This window comes from Seriola aureovittata, chromosome 13 (genome assembly GCF_021018895.1).
Source record: "Seriola aureovittata isolate HTS-2021-v1 ecotype China chromosome 13, ASM2101889v1, whole genome shotgun sequence".
Taxonomy (NCBI): Eukaryota; Metazoa; Chordata; class Actinopteri; order Carangiformes; family Carangidae; genus Seriola; species Seriola aureovittata.
In genome coordinates, this window is record NC_079376.1 from 2,577,181 (window position 1) to 2,596,989 (window position 19,809).

General features: G+C 42.1%; 1 protein-coding gene across 2 annotated transcripts; it reads left to right on the top strand.

Annotated features, from left to right (window-relative positions):
* The first annotated feature begins 5,666 nt into the window (after positions 1-5,666).
* ap5s1 (adaptor related protein complex 5 subunit sigma 1) lies at positions 5,667-19,809 on the top strand. 2 transcript variants are annotated; one of them, XM_056394086.1, is made up of 4 exons: positions 5,667-5,971; positions 7,349-7,613; positions 8,758-8,924; positions 18,693-19,809. In XM_056394086.1, the coding sequence occupies exons 1-3, from the start codon at positions 5,790-5,792 to the stop codon at positions 8,884-8,886; spliced, it is 576 nt and encodes a 191-aa protein (XP_056250061.1). In that variant the 5' UTR covers positions 5,667-5,789; the 3' UTR covers positions 8,887-8,924; positions 18,693-19,809. The 2 variants fall into 2 exon arrangements, with proteins under 2 accessions (XP_056250061.1, XP_056250060.1); XM_056394085.1 differs by lacking the exon at positions 18,693-19,809 and having other exon boundaries at positions 5,668-5,971; positions 8,758-10,427.

Consider the following 19,809-nt stretch of genomic DNA (forward strand, 5'->3'; position numbering starts at 1 on the left):
GTCACATCCACTGTTGGGTTTGATCTCCACATCGGGGGCAAGAAGTAGGTTTGTTTTTCTTGTCACGTTTTTCTAAATCCAGTAAAACCAGTCGCATTGGTGCACTACAATTAGTCAGTCTGTACTGGCAGTAAATGTCACTATATAGTGACCTCAATGTCTGTAGCAGGAAGTACTAGTTGTTTTTGGTTTTTTTTTTTTTTTTTTTTTTTTTTTTGCAACCAGTGATTCATGAATGCCTAAAATCTCAGTTTACTGATTATATATATATTTTTTTATTAGAGCTGAAACAATCAAATGTTTACTGACAATTTTAATGACTTTTAAGTTAGTTACGGATTAATTTCTTGTGCAAAAAATGCCAAATATTCTGTCAAATCCTCACATTGGAGAACCTGGGGCCACTTTTCTTTGTTGGTTCAACACATTGACCAGTTTGTAGGTTTAAATGCCGTTTTGTCACCTTGTGATTTTTCACCGTTTTATGATAAATATTCGTCTTATTCATCTTCCGTAAAAACTGGCGCGTAACTAGTCCCGCTGCTTTGAGAAAACCCAGACAAACTACATATATATATCAATGCGTGCGGCTCAATCGGGTAACCATGGCGACGTAAAAGGCGAAAAAACGACCACGCCCACTCTTTGGCGCTGTACTGCTGCGTCATACTTCAACGTAGAGAAATGGTTGAAACGTTACACGCGTCACAAGACCTGCGACTCGTTTGCGTTTAAAATCGTTATTTTGAAAACTATTACGGTTTACACAAAATCGTAGTTAACGTTTTGTGTCATTTTTTTTTTTTTTTTTTTTAGACCGTTTAAGACTTTATAACGGTACAACAGTAAATACAGCAGCAGACATATTGGATTTACTTTGAGCTACAGGAACTGTTCAACCATCACACTAGCTCTCCCATAGACTGCAATGCAAATTCAGAAGCTGATAGCAAGCAGCAGGTCTCAGGTCTCAGCAGGTGCTACTAACTCAGTATCCAGGCGGAAATGGACAAAGCTGATTCTTATTGCACTCATTAACTCTCACCCCTTGTACTCTCAAGTATGAGAGCATGTATAAGGCAAACCATTGCAAATCAAATTCTGTGAGTGCATGTACATGTGTGTGTATACATGTCTTGCTGTGGTTGTGGGGAAAAATTTGTGTGTGAAACCATCAGTGTGAGGTTTTTTTTGGTTGTCAGCTTCAAAAGGCACATTCAAAATTTCTCCAGGAATTATCAAGTTTATAAATTACAATTTAATAGAAAAAAATAACTGACAGATTAGTGGATAATGAAAATTATCATCATCATCATACATTGGTCTACATTTTAAATATAAACATCTTTTGTTTTTGTTTTGTTTAAAGTTGTCCAGATTACTGTTAACCTTGTTGACAGGCTCCTGATGTGCAGGACTCAGTCAAAGCAAACTTGTAGTTCTGAGAAAAGCACATCTGCAGGTTTGTTTGGTCTCAGCGCAGCACGTTTTCCTGCACACACAGCAGTTCCTGTTTTTTCAAATCTTCCCTCTGCAGCCGACTTTGGGAGTGGCCTCTCTGCTGCAGCACGTGCTCTCACACACACATGCACACACACACACATTCCTGAATGCATATGGAGTGGCTCTGTCGAGGCGGCGCCTGGCAGCCTGACATGTCCCGTCAGGAGGTTAACAGTTCTGTTGCAGGAGCGAGGGGGGAAAAAAAAATTAGAGCCACCACGTGCTGTAAACACGTGACTGCTCTGGTGGTGCGGAGGTTATAAAAGCACAACTCCCTCCCTTCTGGCACTTCACCAAAGTTTGAAATCAGGCAGTTTCCCAGCGGCCATGTGGCTGTGGGAAAGAGAGCGCAAGCCTTTGTTTGCATTCCACCGACTGAGGTCTGAAGACTAATTTACCACCAACAGTTTCAAGCTGAAATGAGTGTCTGTTGGACGCCTTGTGCAACTCGACTGAAGATGCTTTAATTCTTTCCTAAACCCTGTTAAAAGAAATACTGTTGGCAGAAAAGTAAAGAGTGAACATGGCTGGGAAAGCAAGGGAAACATCAGCAAACCAGATTCTGTCTCAGTGATCTTTACATCTACTTGTCAATGGTTCTACACCATTCATGATCGAGCCGCCACCTTTGTCTGAACAAGACGGTTAATGAAGCAGCTGCTGAGGTTTAAGGGGCCTCGCACTTTTAGATGAGGCATACCTAATGCAACACTTGCATCTGCCTTTCAATACAAGCCTTTTTCCACTTCAACAGTCGGTTTTAAAATGTAGATGAGTCCCTGGCAGGTCCCCAGTAAGAGAAGAAACCCCAGCCAGGTTTTTACAACTGGACCCATCTAATTAGGAACTGGAGGTAAAAGAGTTCAACAAAATTAACTGAGAGACACTTGAAATGTTGCAGCAACGGGTTTCCAGAAAATGAATACTGTGTTAATTAAGTTACTTGCTTGTAAAAGTTTTCCCCGTCCATTGAAAACCTTCGATTTAAAGTCATGAAAACCAAAGTAAAGAAAACTTAAAGGTCTTTTCCAGACATGCAAAAACAATCTGCTTTGAATAACTTATAGTTTTACAGTTAAGTCTGATAATCTATTTCTATAAAGCAGGCAGCAGCCCTGGGCCGATCAAAGCCTGGGTGTCACTTTTTAAACCCCTGTTTGTTGGGACTTGTTGACACTGACGGTAAACTGACAACCCCACCTGTAAAACAAGGTCCTAACAACTTGACATGGGTGGTGAAACACTGTGGTTTCAGAGGAAGGGTGGAGGTGGTGACGTGAACTTCCCTCTCGAATGTTTTTCAGGATTAGAAACTTTTTTTTCTCTTGCTGATGTTTCTGCCTCTTGCAGACATGTGCGCTGAAGATGTTTTCATCTCCCCAGCAGACAATGCAGAGCAGACTCTAAAGATATTTTTGGCCGCCTGTCTCACGTTGTCTTCGGCTTCCTTTATTTCGAAACTCGCGGGCCTCGCCATCATTGGTCTGCGCTGCTGGCTGATCGCCTTTCCCTACACCCACATCCTGTTGTTTTTCTTATTCAGCTGGTTTGTTGCAACACAAAGGGACTGTGACTCATTGCTCAGTAATATTGAAACCTGCTCAGTTTTTTTCTTGTGGTGAGCGTCACATTACAAGTGGCTGAACATCCCTCTCATAGTTGCAGCTCCAAATTGAAAATCTGATCGTCCTCATGCAGCTGCTGCAGAGAACATCTGTGCGGAAAATGATTGAAATCTGGCTTCACTTTCACATTGAATTCCCAGTGCTCTGGGCTAATTATTACCTGCAGAGATCCCTCTCATTCACTCCTTTATTACCGAAGAGTGATGTCCGGGCTAATCATTGCACACAGTGTGGCTGTTGCAGAAATACTTCTCTACACCTAATCTGATGAAACGCTTCATGCAACTAGCCTGAACATTTTAGGGATGTTTCCCATATAAATCAAACCAGGGCCTGGAGTAGTCAGCCCTGACCTACTATTTCACTTTTTCAAACTCATTTTAAATCCGAATGCCCTCCGCAGTGACTAGAAAAACTAAAGTTGGACTACTTTCACCCACCAGCGTTAGTCCTCAGTGAAATGGAACCAAAAGAACAGAATTTGTCAAAGAGGAATGTGATCATACTTTGGATATAATGAGGTTCTGGCTTTTCTTTTGGTAAAAAAGAATAAGTGACACAGTGATGTACGTCTGTGCTCCGGCAGCTTCAGTTTCACCTGCAAAAAAAAGAAGATGGTCCCAGAAGCTTCATTTGCTCAAAATCCACCTGCTTGATCTTGTTTTTGTCAAGACGACTTGAAATTCAAAACCACAGTTTCCATTTAGCAGCTGCTGTGGTAGAAATGTGTCAGTTTTTCTTTTTGTGATGGAAATATCCTTTCTTTTAAACGTTTGTTTGTTTCTTTGTTTATGTTTACAAGTGAAAAAGTTCCTCCTTCCCAATGTCAATAACACTAAAACCGCAGTATCAGTTTTATCGTCTTTTTCAGTCAATTTTCTGTAAATCTTGTGTTCAAAGTCAACAACCTGCAAATTAAATATACTGAGTGTGAGAAAAGTCAGCCAATGAATAAACAGTTCAGCAAAGCAGAAGCTGTTTCGGAGCTTTCAATCACATCACTGAGTCTTCCTCTGCTAATAGTTTGTCCAGACGTCAAACAGTTAAACCATCAACAGGAAGTGCTCAGAGACATCTACAGTTTGGACAACCACAACACAAATACACTGCGGGACATGATCAGAGACTTTTTATGTTCAGTTCAATCTTGAAATCTGAAAAGAGATATTTGAAATATGTCATTCTGGATCAATGTGGTGGACTGACCGACATTTCCAACCCTGGAGCAAAACTGCTAAAAACACACGACCAATCAGACCTCATGACCTCATCCAGCTGTTACAGTTGTAACTCTGAAACAGGCAGAATGTCAGCAAGATGACATGAAAGGAATCTTTTCATCCAAAAATAAAGATGAAATCCCACAAACGGCTCGGACCACCTCATCCTCGGGTCTTGTTACAGTGTTTTTCAGTCTCAGCGGGTCTGAGAGGGGCAGAGGGGAGAGAGGTTAACGGGACAGTGGAGCAAATGTTAACAAAGCAGAGTGAATGTTTTCTTTCTTCATTTTCCCTCCATCACTGCAGTTTCTACACACACACACACACACACACACACACACACACACACACACACACACACACACACACACACAGAGACAGAGAGCAGGGCCTCTCAGAGTAAAGAAGCGTGACCAGCAGCAGCTGTTGGATTAACAGCTGCCTCTGTTTGTCTGCTGAGACCCAGAAACACCCTGATCTCTGATGTCAGCCTCTGTGCAGCCGCCTTCTGTCTCTCAGTCCAGTTTTCATCCACTACTGCTCTAAACTATCTCAAACTTTTTATTCCTCTTGGTATTTAAGTTCCATCCAGTTCACTTGAGGTTGATCTGATTCACTTTAAAATTTTAATTGTTGTCGGCTTTACAAGTGAAACTAACAAATAAATCCCAAAAATTGTACAAAAAATGCTGCAGCTTTGGAGTAAGAGTTACTGTGACTGTTCAGTCACACACATTTATTTTGAAATCTAATTTCATGTTAACAAAGATATGAGGCTAAATTTTGGGAAAATTAGGTCTATGCACAAGACATGTAGGGCAGTTTCTCTTTATGAAATTAGTCACAAAAATCAGTCAGTTGATATCAGCAAGTAGAGTGTGTATTGTAGAAACTTGAAGAGAAAATACCTTTCTAAAATGCAAATGTATGCTGTGTTTGTCAGTGCGTATGATTAATTCATTCATTTATAGTTAATTCAAGTCATTTATTTCAGCTTGTTGACTCTTTATCAAATAAAACAAGAAGTTTGAATCCGCCGGTTTGGATTGTAATGTGTATTTATTTAATTTATTATTTTATTTTATCAATTAATCAGCAGATTAATAGATAATGAAATAATTATTAACCAATTTTTACTTGGTTCACATATTTCTTAAAATCTCTATAGATATAAATGAAAAAAATATAGATATTTAACTTTCCGTTTATATATTATATATCTATTTATAGCTTGAATATAATAAAATATATTATAGAGCGAGCGCCATCTTCTGGTTGAAAGAACGCAAAGCAACGGTAGCCGAGAGAGGTCACATGACCAACGCGGAAGCGAGAAATCAGTAGAAACCGGAAGAAACATGGGAACGCTAAAGTAAACATTAGTATTTCGTGACAAATAAGTATCTTGTTTCTTTACTGCTTTTTGTCCACTTATGACAGCATGGTTCGGTGTTTCCTGATCCACACCGTGTGTCCGGTCAGCGGTCTGTCTGCCGGGGAGAGCAGGGTCCTGTACTCCCGGGTTTTCGGTCCAGATGAAGGAGTCCTGACCGAGCAGCACCGGGAGCTCGGTCCGGAGGAGAGACGGCTACTGCAGAAGGAGAAGGTGGCGGTGGTGGCGAGGTGAGCCGGTCTAATGTCTGTGTTTTTGAGCTGGAAGTCTCTTTATTTAAGCACCAGCAGTTAGTTTGTGTTGTTTGTGTTGTTTGTGTTGTTTGTGTTGTTTGTTAGTTTGTTTATTTTTAAAGGCGGGACAATAAACAATCATGTTTCTCACGCTAAAGGCGCCTTTGAACATTAGGTGCCTGTGGCTGTGAAGCAGTGAATTGCAGAAGTGACCACTGAATTACATCTTGAAATAAACATATAGATAGATTTTAATACATAAACAGTAGGACTTTATTTTAAACCTGAAATTCCTTCATCATTTCCTTGGAAGGTGAAAATCCTGGTTCAAAATATTTCAGGTAAGGCGAGGATTTTAAAAAAAATGTTTTTTTATTAAAAGTCTGCTTTTTTTCAAAAGCTCTTCTGATGACTTGTCCGCTGCAGAGATCCACCACGCTGTTCCACTGACAGGGACTCAGCATGAGCATCTTCCACACGCTGTTTTAACCAGAAAAGAATGAAAGCATCAGACGCCTGAAGTCGTTGAGTTTGTGCCGTGGCCGTTGCTTATTCCTCCAGGCGCTTTAACAGTCAACTATGTGACTAAAGAAACGTTTATTTATATTGCAGTAGTGATTTGAGGAAATACTGCAGCAAGTTTGAATCACAAACATCGAACTATGACATTAAATAATCTCCACTAGAACTTATTAACATTTAATTGTCAGTTAAAGCTCCATCACAAGGTGTCGCATTCATAAGATCAACATGATGATAAATAAAGTGGGATGGTGAAGATACGTCTTCCTACTTAATGTTGTGGATTTCATTTTTGGCTTTTCAGAGGATGACAAACATGTTTTAATTTCTAAACTGTGAAAATCAGCTGTTTGTGCAGGAACAACAGCATCTTCCTCTTGTTTTCTGCCGTAATTAGATGCATCCAATCTTTTGTCTGCATCCCACTAATTTCCTGATGGTACACAATTTAAAATGCATCGCAGAGGCGAGTGGAGAGGCTGTCAATCTTCTCTGCATCCGACCCGTTTTGTTTTCGGTTACTGAGGGAGTCTTTCACGCAGTGTTTGTGTAGCTTTCTGTTCTCCCACATGACAAACTGTAACCGCTGATTATCACCGTCAGTAGAAAACGCTCACTCTCTGTGCAGAGGAAAAACAAAGACAGTGCTGATGTACCGCTGCACGTCAAGTAACGACAGCAGTTTGACACTTCGCGTATAAACAAATAACAATCAGCTGTTCTCATTTTCCAGCTGGGTTACGCTAATGCTATCAATAAAATGGGAAAATATTGAAAACATGAAACCTTCATGTAACACTCGATTGATTAGTTGTATACCGCTTGATATACCACTGTTCCTCTGTGACTCAGGCAGGTGAGGAGCGCCGTGTCTCTGTCCCGGGAGGCTTCGGGCCGGCTGCCGGTGGAGACGGTGCCGGGTGAGGAAGCTCTGGCCCTGCAGGAGGCCACCAGCGGAGTGGTGCGTCTGAGAGCTGGTGAGCCCTTCTCTGAGGAGATGAGCGCTCTGTGGATGGGTGTCCAGAATCTCGGCTTCACGCTGGTGTGTGAGCCCCACGAGAACCTGCTGCTGGCCGAGGGAACCCTCCGCAACCTGACCCGACACTGCCTGGAACAGGCGAGTACTCCCCCTGACAGACATGGTCTCTTTTTCGAGAGAGGGGGTGTTTTACATTCAGGAAAACCTTTTAGAGTTGACATCAAACTGTTAGAGGAGATAGAGGGACTTTCAAATGTAGAGGCCACCTTTAGTCCTGCTGTGATTTGGATGTCAGGACCGAGTGAACCAGTCTGAACTGGATAAGTTTAAAGGTCTCACTCCGCTGATTTTTTCTCTTGAGACCTTCAGGCAGCCCTTTGATTAGCTGACACATAAAAATACCCACAAGAAACCTTACTGGGTGTCTACAAACAAACCGTATTGGCTGAAGAGTGAGGTCAGTTCACTGTCACTCCTCTCTTTTGCAGCCAGTGTTTGTGTCGATTTACTGTTGGCCGCTCTGTGATGCAGCGATTAGAGGAGGAAAAGATTTGTAATTGGAGAGTTTAGCTCTGCCACTGCTGTTTGGCAGACTGTTTTTTTATTTGGTTTTAAAGGATCAATCTGTTGATTTTGATCGTGCTAACAAGTAGTGCCTGATACGTCTTACTGCTGTGAGTCCTAGAGCTCCATTATATACATGTAGATTTATATGTTAATAAATCCCGTCATGCTCGTGGCCGGATGAACCCGTTACAGGACCCCAGGGCAGATATTTGCTGGTGGGCTCCTCCTACCTCTCTGACAGAGGGTGGTTGAAAGCTCAGGAAAAAAAAAACTTGTAAGTGGAGCTTGGGTTGTGATTGTTTTGCCATTTTAAAATAAATAGTTAAGATCTTAAAAATGAAAATAGTCCCCAATAAAAAACACTATTTACTCTTTTTAGAGCACCATGTGCTTGACTAGAACATGTGTCTCAGTTGCAGTGACATTTGTTGGTGTATTTTTACAAACTAGTTCTTGTCTATTAGATCTATAATGAGACTGTATTCAAAGACAATGTCTAAAGGCTTCGTTAGACTGATGTTATTTAACATAAACAGTTTACCTCCACGGAAATATTGCTGCTGAGCATCGCAGGCCAAATACTCAGCAGTAGCAGCTGCAATAAATACACAAGGCAACAGTAATGAAAGAAGATAGCAGCTGTACAGATTTTATTTCTACCTGTAACTAACTGGGATCATTAACGACCCCCCCCCCCCCCCCCCCCCCCCCGCAGGCCCTGCTGAAGAGCAGCCGCATCGACGCTGTGCTCAGCCGCCTGCTTCCTCACGGCCAGCTCCTCTTCCTCAACCACCGCTTCGCCCAGAGTCTGGAGAAGGAGGTGGCAGCCTACATGGCCAAGTGAGCCACCGCGGCCAGTCGGTATACGGCGGCCATTTTGAGGTCAGTGTCTGGTCACCTGGCCAAAGTCTCAGTCTGAGCTCTCAAACAAACGAGTCGGCTGCTGTTTACCTTTTGGTGGCGTTTCTGCGGCGCTGGGAGAAGAACGTACTACTGGCAGCTGCTGTTTCAAATTGTGTGAGGTGGTAAACACACACAGAGTGGTAAATATCTCCCTCAGCCACTTGCAGCTCACTGTTGACTGTTTACTGTGTGGGAGGCTTCAGTTCAAATCCTGTTTGTCAAATTGAAGAGTGGAAAGGAAAATGTGGCAGATTAAAGAGTGCAGCTGAAGAGGCCAGTTAAAACCTACTCATCTGCATCAAAGACTGCTATTTATCTAAATCACCACACTTGAAATGTCACAGTGTGACCTTGACAGACCAGACTTGACCCGTTTTGTGACAGTAAATGAATCTCAAAGTGCATTATTGCCTCGTCGTGACCTCTAACTGAGCTTTTGTTCCTGAAGAGTAGGAGGAAACCAGAATGGGATTTTGTCTTTCTGCAGTTGAAGGTATGATTCATCTCATAGTAACAAAACGGCAGAAATGGAGCAAAGAAAAATCAAAGTCAAAGCAGTTTAATCTCATATTGAACCAAAAATGTCAGAATTTTTGAGACAGTGAGGACAATGAAAAGGCAGGAGGTGACATGAAATATTATAAAAACCACCCTGAATGAAAGCGGAGATGTTGGCACGCAGAAAACAGGAAATGATGACGAGAACAAAAATGGAAACATCCAGACACAACAAATATATCTGGTGAACATCTGTTGTACCTCCGACTGCGTCTCCCTGTGAAACCAGACTTCCCCGCTCCTCCTCCTGGCCTCATAAAAGCCTCTTAAACCTGTTTTTGTGTTGGCAACCAAATCCAAAACTAAAGCAGTTCTTTTTTTAGGGAGAAAAAAAACCCTCTCCCTGGTTGCCAGCATCGATTGCTTTGATCTTCTCCCTTTTTCTGTATTAAAAAATAAAACTAATTTCTGTATTACCTAAGGCGTATTCTTTGAAACTCGTGTACTCTGCAATCAAGGACATAACACGTTTTCCAAAAACAAGGCACAGGGGATTCGACATGAAAAATGATGTAGAGGTTGTGTTCCTCTCGTGGGGGGGGGGGGGAACACACAACCTCGGCGTCAGCTGGATGAAAACACCTGCGATCTGAATCACAGGAGTGAGTCAAGGTGACCAGTTCCACCATGAGACCAGCAGAGGGCGCTGCTCTTCCTGTCAGTGTCGTGTGCAGTGAAGGAAATCTACTCACTGACTTGAAGTTTGTGTTTAAATTTTGCAAAAAGTTTCAAAAAAACTAAAAAATGAATCTGGGTTCATTGTACAGAGTATTGCCAAAAGTATGTGGACACCCCTGTTTTTACGTGTGTTTATGGGTGTGTTTTTGGGTGGGACCCCTCGGCTCTAATGAAGGGAAATCTGTTTTATTCATTCTCATTTTATTTGGATATAACAAAGCAACATAAATAAATGCTTTATACATCGTTTGTAGTCATTATGTTTATGCCTTTTTTGCATGAAAAAAAAATGTTTATATGAAGTAAATGAAATAAAGATACAGGTATAAAAATTCAAGTGCATAACATAAATGCAAAATGTAAATAAAAAAATAAATATAGAAATAAAATTTAACAGGGAAATTCATTTTTAACAAATGATTAACAGATGTCATGTACAAAATCTAACATTTTTACATATTTTTTAATAGTTGTCCTGTTGCACTTATCTTAAAGATGTCATGGATAAAGTCAGTCCAATCCTCAGGTGAAGATATTTCCGGTTTTAATTACTTTTCAGTAACATCCTCTCTACCAGCAGCACTTTGACAATAAACTATCTGACGGTAGAAATAACATTTTCTGAAGGCAAGGCGCCCAAATATCATAATCCACTTTAAGTGGGAGTACTTTCTACAAAACCTAATGAACCTTGTGCCAGAAAGAAGCTAATGATGGGTAAGAGCAGCATATATGATACTGATTTAATGACGGGGGTGCAGCTTACAGTGATATGTTTAGTGTGCATCCAACTGTGTGGCAACAGTTTCCTGTTCCATCCTGACGGAACCGGCTCCAGACAGAAATGGGTTTTCCCACCTTGACCTGGAGTAACTTGACTGGTCCGCACAGAGTCCCGACCTCACCCCCCGTCCAACTCCCCCGGGATGAGCGGGGACGCCGACTGTGAGCCAGACCTTATCAGCCAACATCAGTGACCCGCCTTATGAATAAAACAAAGCCTGCGAGCTGGTTCAGGCAGTCACCTCGGGTCCGCCGCTCCACTCGCATGGCATACTTCTCTCTCTCTCTCTCTCTCTCTCTCTCTCTCTCTCTCTCTCTCTCTCGCTGCAAGATACATCCAGTGGAGCCGTTTCATTAGGCGCTGTACTTCAGCTGTCAGCACTCTGCTGCTCTCACTTTGGAAGCTGCTGCTACATCACTCACCTGAAAGTTAAGCCCTCACTTCCTGCTGCTTCTGCTGCCACTAATGCTGTTCATACTGTATCTCAAAACCCCCGTCCCAGCATGCACCTGTGCGGTCCGAGTCCACCTTCACCTTGGAGGGCAATTATTATTATAATTATTGCATTTGATCAGTGTATATCCCTCAACTCCCTTAAATACACTGTATATTTGGCTTATTCTTACTTCAGTTGCGGATGTTTGAGCTTCGCTGTTTTCACCTTCATCTGCTGAAGGAAGAAAGTTTCTCTTAAATCTCAGTTTAAGAGAGAAAACTCGAACCTGACACAAATTATTGTTCAAATGAGAGAATTTTAAAACGTGTCTAGAGGTCGACTTCTCTCATTCTTTAACGACCGACTGTGAGCGGACAAACGACGATGCAATCAGAATCAGTTTTGTTTGTTTTGTTTTATATTTGTGTTAATTAGCTGTTGCTTTTTGCTGTTAATTAGTAGTTTACTGTTTGTTTTGTCTTTTCTCTCTTTCTTTTTTTGTGCACTGTTGTTTATCTCCTCTATTCTTGTATTTTTCACAGTTATTGTTGCTGCATTGAGCAAAATGAAGATAATAAAACTCCCTTTAGCATCTGGGAGTTGGTTTAAAAAAAAAGTGAACTTTAAATACTTTAAAGAGTTTGTTAAATGCCTTAAGTACCTAACTGTAGGAAAATGTGTGTGTGGATTTATAATCTTGAAACACAACATTTAGTTTTATTAAGATGGCTCCTTCAGCTCAGCACCTACTGTTATTAGGCTTCATTAAGATCTCTTTATTAAACTTTCACAACAAAGTGCAAAGTCAGGCCTGAAAGTCCGGTGTTTGCCCAGGAGGGGGCAGTGTGCAGCCAGACTGTGTGTGTGTGTGTGTGTGTGTGTGTGTGTGTGTGTGTGTGTGTGTGTGTGTGTGTGTGTGTGTGTGTGTGTGTGTGTGTGTGTGTGTGTGTGTGTGTGTGTGTGTGTGTGTGTGTGTGTGTGTGTGTGTGTGTGTGTGTGTTGCTGATAATAAGACACAAATAGTGACACTAGAGCAGAAATCCACCCAGCGACAACAGCACAAATGCTGCTGCTGCTGCTTTGAAACAATTTAAAACGAGCTGGTAGACATCAAACAAACAGCGCTGAGATTATTTCTCGTGTGTGTGTGAAAATAGTTTGTAATTACATCTAATTAGTGATGCACAGGCACAGGAAGTTGATCTTTGCCTGCAAACAGCTGTTTGATAAAATGTACGAGTTAATGTCAAGTGCAGATTAAAATTACAGTATCTGCTGCAGATTTCGTGTGTGTGCGTATATGTTTCGCTTTCATCCCCTGTGATTGTATGGTCTATCTACATTTCATTAGCACAGCTTGGTTTGTGGGCAGGATTATCAATAAAGACACGTAACACATCACAGGGTACAAATAAACACGAGTGGATTAGAAAGAGGAAATCAGAGGGGTGAAAATGTTGCCCAGTATAATTGAACAAGGAAATCACAGCTGGAAAAGGCAGAATGAGGGTACGGAGCTGTCGTCACTTTGAGAAGAGGCCACTCCGGGGTTAAAAGATCAAATTGATTAAGGTTATGAAGAGGTTCTCAACTAAATGCAGCTGAAGCCCAAATAATCTGTTTTTTAATTTTATTTTGCTCCAGCCAAAATGTGCAGGTGATTACTCCCTGATTAGCACCAGGCACAAGCTCGTCGGTGAAATCAGCTGCTTTAATGTGTAGTTGAAATGAAAACCTGAACAGTCTCGGGCTTCAATAGCACTTACAGAGGGAATAAATTGAGGGCCATTAACTGAAGTACATAAAATTCTCATAGCAAAAAAACAATCTTGTACCATTCACCAACTTTGCAAATTGGTTTTTAGCAGCTGAATGTTGGGAAAAAAAAAAAAAACCCAACCAGATGGAGAGTGGGGCGAGTTCCTCGAGGGCACCCAAAGGTCAAACCGCAGTGCCAGTGGGTCAAAGGCTAAAATCTGGGTAGCCGCTTTGTACAGGAGCTGGAGTGCAGCGCTGACTCACCGAGTCAAGAGGGAAAGTCTTGCACAGCACATGGTGCTTAAATTGTCGTGAGCGGAGAGGTTCGCCCTGCACAGATTTCCCGGATCAAGATGTGAACCAGCCATAAACCAACCTCCTCCTGTTCAGATGGTGTCCTTCACCCCCCCCCCCTCCTCCTCCACACCTCCCCCCCCCCGCCTTTCTTCTCCTAGCTCGCCCTCGTATTCGCTCATCATCCGTGCAGCCTGACCAGACCAAAGCTGACACTGTCACAGCCCATCTCAGTCACTCAATCTTTTCTTCTTCCTGTGTTTTGTTCTCTCCCACCCACCAGCTCCAAACGCTCCAACAGAGGATTTTCTCATTGAGACTGGCCCTTGAATATGCCAACTCTTTGAGTTTAAGGATTTTTCTCTTAATATTTTTTCTCCTGCCTCATTAGACGTCTCCCCGACTATTGTACGGCTCATGGCGAGAGCACAGTGGAGAAAATGGGCTCAGCTCCAGCCAGGGATACAGTATGAATTTCAATGCAAGTTGACAACTTATTCACTTTAGCCTCTGTCAGGGTGTGCGGCGTGAAATACCTGAGCGCCATGGCTCCCATTCATATACATTAGACATCATTTCTATTCCCTGTCATGCATACATCCCTCGAATTTCAAATATTCCTCTCACAGGCAAAAGCTAAGTGGAGCTTCTATTAGAGGGGAGGTTGAGGAATGCTCAGCGATAACAGCGAAACGCCACTCGTATTAGGTGTCACAACAGATCTGAGTGATCTGTAAATTTCTGCATTCTTCACTGCTGGTGTAGGAGGAAGATTATATGTTTGAAGCGCAGAATGTAGGCGAGCTCGGATGTAATAATCATCATTTCTTCATGTTGGTTCTTTGCTGTAATTCTGCAAATTATACCTGGATTTCTCTTAAATACACACCCCTTCCTTGTGCAAACACCCCCCCCCCCCCCATATAGGCACATACAGATAGAGAAATGCATTTTCCCCTCCGAGGCTCAACCCGTCTATCAAGCATCAGAAGAGAGATGTTCCCTCTTAGCATCTCAAATCGCGTTAGATTTCCAATTTCAAGCCATTTATTTCATGTTTTTTCTGCCCAGCTCCTGAGAAAGAAAATGTCTTTCTCACATTTCCACCAATCTATATGAAGCGCCTGCTCTCTATAGGTATAGCCTGTCAATTAACTGCAAATATAAGTCAGTCATTCCTTAATTAAGCTCCTTCCACTGTGTGATTCCTCTGCATGTTTGCTGTTGCTGCTCATTTTCAGTGAAAAGGCAGCAGCGCTGTCTGCGGGGGAAATATCCGACTAAATAACAACTTCCCAGAAAGAAATGAAAACAAGGACTTTAATATCTTTGATTTTTTGGTTTTTTCTCTTTGGTTCTTTTTCGTTTTTTCCCCCCAAAAATTGATTTCTTGATCTGTAAATAAGCTAAGTGATAAAGTAGTCTAGACTGAAAAAGGCCACATGCTCCTGATGCTCTGAGAGCGACTTAGGGGGGATTATATAGCAAACAGGATGCCATCTGCCTCTGCACAGAAGGCAGTCTTATTATTTTTCTCCATTATTTAAATCAAAGACAGACAGACAGATACTTTCATACCCCCTCTCAGAGACGCTGTGAATGGCTACTTGCAACTACGGTGGCCCTGAGAGCTCAACGCACTGCAGCTTAAGAAAGCACATGCAAATGGACAAAACACAAACGAATTCAGAAAGCATCATCGATTTGCGTCTCGTGCTGCAGGTAACGCAACGCAACCACATACAGAAACACGCTGCAAGAAGCACAGACGGACACTGGCGTTCCTGGTGAGTCCATGAGGTCGTATCCCACTGTCGAACCATCGGGCTCATCAGGACTCTCCAGCAGACATGTTCGAGCTCTTTATGCACGCTTTCCTTAAGTCAACGTATCTGCAGACTTCGCCTGAGGGAATCACCCAAAGTTCATAGCATTGGGACATTAAAAAACGCGGTTATAGTCGTTACCGGGGGACGCCCGGAAGCAGAAGATAGAAGAAGAAAGGTTTACATGTCGGTACAAACACAGAGCTCCCTGCCGATTCAGAACCAGGACTGTGTGTAGTTATTGGTCCTGTGATGGCATGAAGATAAAGTCCAACATTACTATTGTGTTTACAAACAGGAAGTGAAGGGAGGGAATAAAAAAAAAAGGAAAATAAAAACATCCCAAACGCACAACTGTATGAAACAAAGTAACGTGATGTGCCCTCGCGGCGTCTCGCGCTCGATCATCTATCAGGTGACGTCAGTTCAGTCTGTGAGGCAACACTTCCGTCGTCGTCTGTGCTACTTGCAGTGCGTTGAGCCCTCAGGGCCACCGTATGACACACAAAACACTTCCGCCTCGAACTGCAAACTCATCAGTAAAACATCTTCATATTTTGATCAAGCAGGAAACCTTCTGCTCCTTTACTGCTGGAAATTGGTCATTAATCGCAATTTTAACAGTGATTAAAAATAACGGCAGAGAGGTTAAGGCTCGTCTGTGGTAAAACGTATCATCCAGGATCATAATCGCTGCAGCTCTGAGCAAATGTGATCATATCTTTTACAGAGTACCAGCTGTAAAACGTTACGACCTCCTCAATAAATTTACATCTGAGAATGGCTGACTCTTTTATGGTAAAATTACAGTGGGACTCTGTGTCACTCTGTTTTACTCAAGCCTGGAGGGTTTAATGGGTCATACCCCTTTATTACGAGAACACTCCCTCACTGCTTCGCCCTGCTCCTCACACTGTTTGCATCATTGATAACTGTGCAGGAGGCGGAGGCAGGTTTACACTGGGTTACAACTATTCTGATCAAGCTGTTTGTTTTAAGTTCAAGTATATCAATATATCAGAATGTAGAGAGTGGTATTCTCATTTAGGAAAGAATCTGCTTGCTTTGCTGTTTCAGTTTATTTATTTGGATATACAAAGTTAAAATAATGAGATAAAATAAATAAATAAAGGCGTATGAAGGCAGGTTAAAAAGCCTTAACGGCAGGAGCCTAACAACTTTAAAAGAAAGAAAACTTAAAGGAAATATATATTATAGGAAGAAAACAATCAGAACCAAGAATATGATTAAATAACGTGACACAAATAGGACAAGAATAATATGGCGTTGAAGAGAAAGAAATTGAATTCATCAAAAGACTGATTGCTGATGGAATAGATTGTTATTTATACAAGTCGTCTGTAGATTCATGCTGATCACATCCACGCTTGTTCCTGTTTTGTGGCCATTAATCTTTCATTATTTTTTTTATTGATATTGGCGTTTTTAATCTCACCTGTAAAGCTCTGATTGATTAATTGTTTTTCTAACAGGCAGAAATAGCAATCAGTGAACACACCACCGGCTCTGTTCGAGTCGCTGAACAAATTGGAGATGAGGGTGGTGATTCCGAGGTCTGGAACCAGACTGAGAAGTTTCAGTTTCTTCGTTAGCTAGTTGCTAACTGTGTCTTCTCTGTTATTTAGTCCGAGGCAGGTGATGTACAGTCAGATAATTAAAGCTGAAATTTGCCGAAAATGACTAAACAATCCGCTAAATTTAGCACAATTTTTAATTAAAAGTTAAAATGCTACTTCAGAATGACACTGATGTCTCTCTTTAGTGCTGGAAATCAACAGAAGTGTGTGAGCGCCAACTTGAGTTGTCCCCACAGCAACACGTATCAAAAGCTTTTGAGTAGCTACTGATTTGGACGGAGTCTCTTTCCCTGCTTATTGGATTCAAGCCTGCGATCTTTAAGTCACAAGATCGCTCCTCTGATCTTCAGGCTGCCGACACTCAGAGCTCATTTGCCTAAATAAATCAGTCAATTGGCTCCCCTTTAAAATATGAATATTATGTGTGACTCTAGTTTTTTTTTTGCCCATACGCCAGTTTACCACAGTCCATTAACAGCTCCACATTCAACCACGCAGTGCTTATGGCATGCGAGAGCCCAGAGTGGGGAAATACTGTGCAAAAGTGCTTCATTACTGCTGCTTTCCAAATTAAATGGAGAAGATGTATTATTCATTTGTGGAGAATCCCCCTGTGAGTGAGGCCCAGCAGGAAAACAGGAAGTGTGGGAGGTTTTCTCTCTGCCAGCCACTTAGCAATTGGTTGATACACCCAGTTCTGCAGTTGGGACCCAGGAGAAAGCATGCAGCATTCACTCACATGAATTTACAGCAAGTCTGAAAAGGCCTTTTAGAATGAGAAGCATTCCCTTCATATCTGTTAATAACAGCGTCCCAGAGAAAAATGAAAAGCAGAAAAGAGATCTCAAAAGTGTTTAATTTATTTCTCCTACATCTACGAGATCTGAGAGAAACCCAAATGAGACTATATCTTATTTCTCCCGTCTCTCAGTTTTTTTTCTCCAGGAGAAAAAGACTCACAAAATCTCAAATTACTTTCCTCCCAAGTTTCAAATGAGATCTCCTGAAATAATTCTCAGATTTTCTCAAATTTTGTGCCTCTTTTTGATTCAAGCAGAGAAATCGAGGAATTCTCTCCATGAACTCGATCTATTCTCATCTTTAGTTTCACAAATTCACACACGTCACACTGAGCTCAGACAGAGCTCTCCGCAAGAACTCATGTGTGTTTTCATCTCAACCCCTCATGTAGGGCTGAAGACAGAAGTTTACATAAACTACATAAAACTCAGATTTCATGTTATCTATAACTTTAGCACATTTGTCAGGGCGTCTATTTTGTGCATGACCCAAGTAATTTGTCCAACAACTGTTTGTTTGAGGGACTGGTGCACATATCGAAGCAACATCTCAAAACATCAGCCGGGAAGTTAAAGCTTGGTCGCAAGTGGTCAGGGGCATTTGGATTGGCCCATCACAGAGCGCCGACTTCAATCCAATAGAAAATTTGTGTGCAGAATTGAAAAGGCATGTCCAAGCAAGGACACTTCCAACCCTGACTCTCTGACGTTCTCCGGCTCTGTGGGAGGACTGGGACAGAATTCCCTCGTTGTGTCTTAAAATGAAGAAGCGATCCTCACTTACCTTAGGTTAGTTTATATACGCTGGCGTCGTCGTGTCTCGCCTGTTTCTCCTCGTCAATTTTAGGAGAAACATACAAGAAACATATCAGGCAAAACAGAAACTAAAATGAGGCTGAAATGAGAATCTCAATTTTGTCTCCTGAGCTGTAGAAGAAGAAGCTTTGAGCAGCACATTTTTCCTCTGGGATCTTTCCTGTGTTCACACTCTTTTGTTTTTGTTTTTTTCCCCCAGTCTGTTCCAGTGGAACGTGAATGAAAAACGCACTGCAGCCGAATTCATTGTCTGGATCCACGAACAAGTCAAAGCAACGCAGCTTTCTCTTGCCTACGTTTGTATGACTTCCTCTGTAATCCCCCAGAATCCCACAATCCATCGTGCATTGATAAGTTGTTTAAAGGGGCAGATCCCACACCAGACCACATGTAGCAGGAGTTTAGATGCATGTGGGGATCTGTCACTGAACTAGACCAGACGAAAACGTCCCTACAGGTTGTAAATAATGGGAATCCGGGCAGAAGATTCACTGTTAGCTTTTGCTGCTGCAGCCCGTGCATGTTGTTATCCACAGAGTATCACAAGAAAATGGAACATGCATGAATGTATGTACCATTATGTTGTGGTTATATGTCGCAGCTCTTACTGTAAACATGGGTAAACATTTGTGGGGAAGGGAGCGGGTGTGACTGTGACTGTCCCCCATGTGGGCCACTTTATTCACAGGATGTGGCCACGATATTGGTACACAGCTCGCTTAATGTAAATGTATGAGCAGGGGTGTGTATGGTGAACAGCAGTGTAAATATACATGTTTTTATGTATGGTACACAGTGAACATGCTCCACGTCTTTGACAATAAAGACAAATTCCCCTCGTATTGTGTGTGAGCCGCTGCAGACTGTAGGTGCATGTTGAATCCTCCTTTGTGCATAGTGATACAGTTTTAAAGAGGGAATTGCAATTAGAGGGAGGAAAGTGGGTCACTTATGACACCAGGGATGTGCAGCAGAAAGCACTATGTGCTTGTCATGTCATCTCTCACTAAGCTGCAGTCACTCAGGGGCGGCCCCCGGTGTCGGTTGCGTCAGTTTGGGCAGGTTGAATCCACTCTAAAAGCAAACCTGTCCAATTTTCTCCTTACTGGCCATTACCTTTCACAGTGAGAGCCTCCGATATGTTGGATGACAGCTGTCATGTCTCATGCTGCCCGATAACTGCAAACATTCAAGGAGATTAAAGCTGTAAACATGTGATGGGAATTCTCATCAGAGCGACGTGCAACATCCTGAAACACTATCCTTCATGTGTAAGAGGTTGAGAGGTGAAGAAGCATTAAAACTATTTGTTTTAT

Bases quoted from the DNA above. Each gene is read 5' to 3' on its own strand.
- ap5s1 (XM_056394086.1), top strand. From the start codon at position 5,790: ATGGTTCGGTGTTTCCTGATCCACACCGTGTGTCCGGTCAGCGGTCTG. The intron at 5,972-7,348 runs GTGAGCCGGTCT...TCTGTGACTCAG, and splicing joins AAGGTGGCGGTGGTGGCGAG to GCAGGTGAGGAGCGCCGTGT. The intron at 7,614-8,757 runs GCGAGTACTCCC...CCCCCCCCGCAG, and splicing joins CCCGACACTGCCTGGAACAG to GCCCTGCTGAAGAGCAGCCG.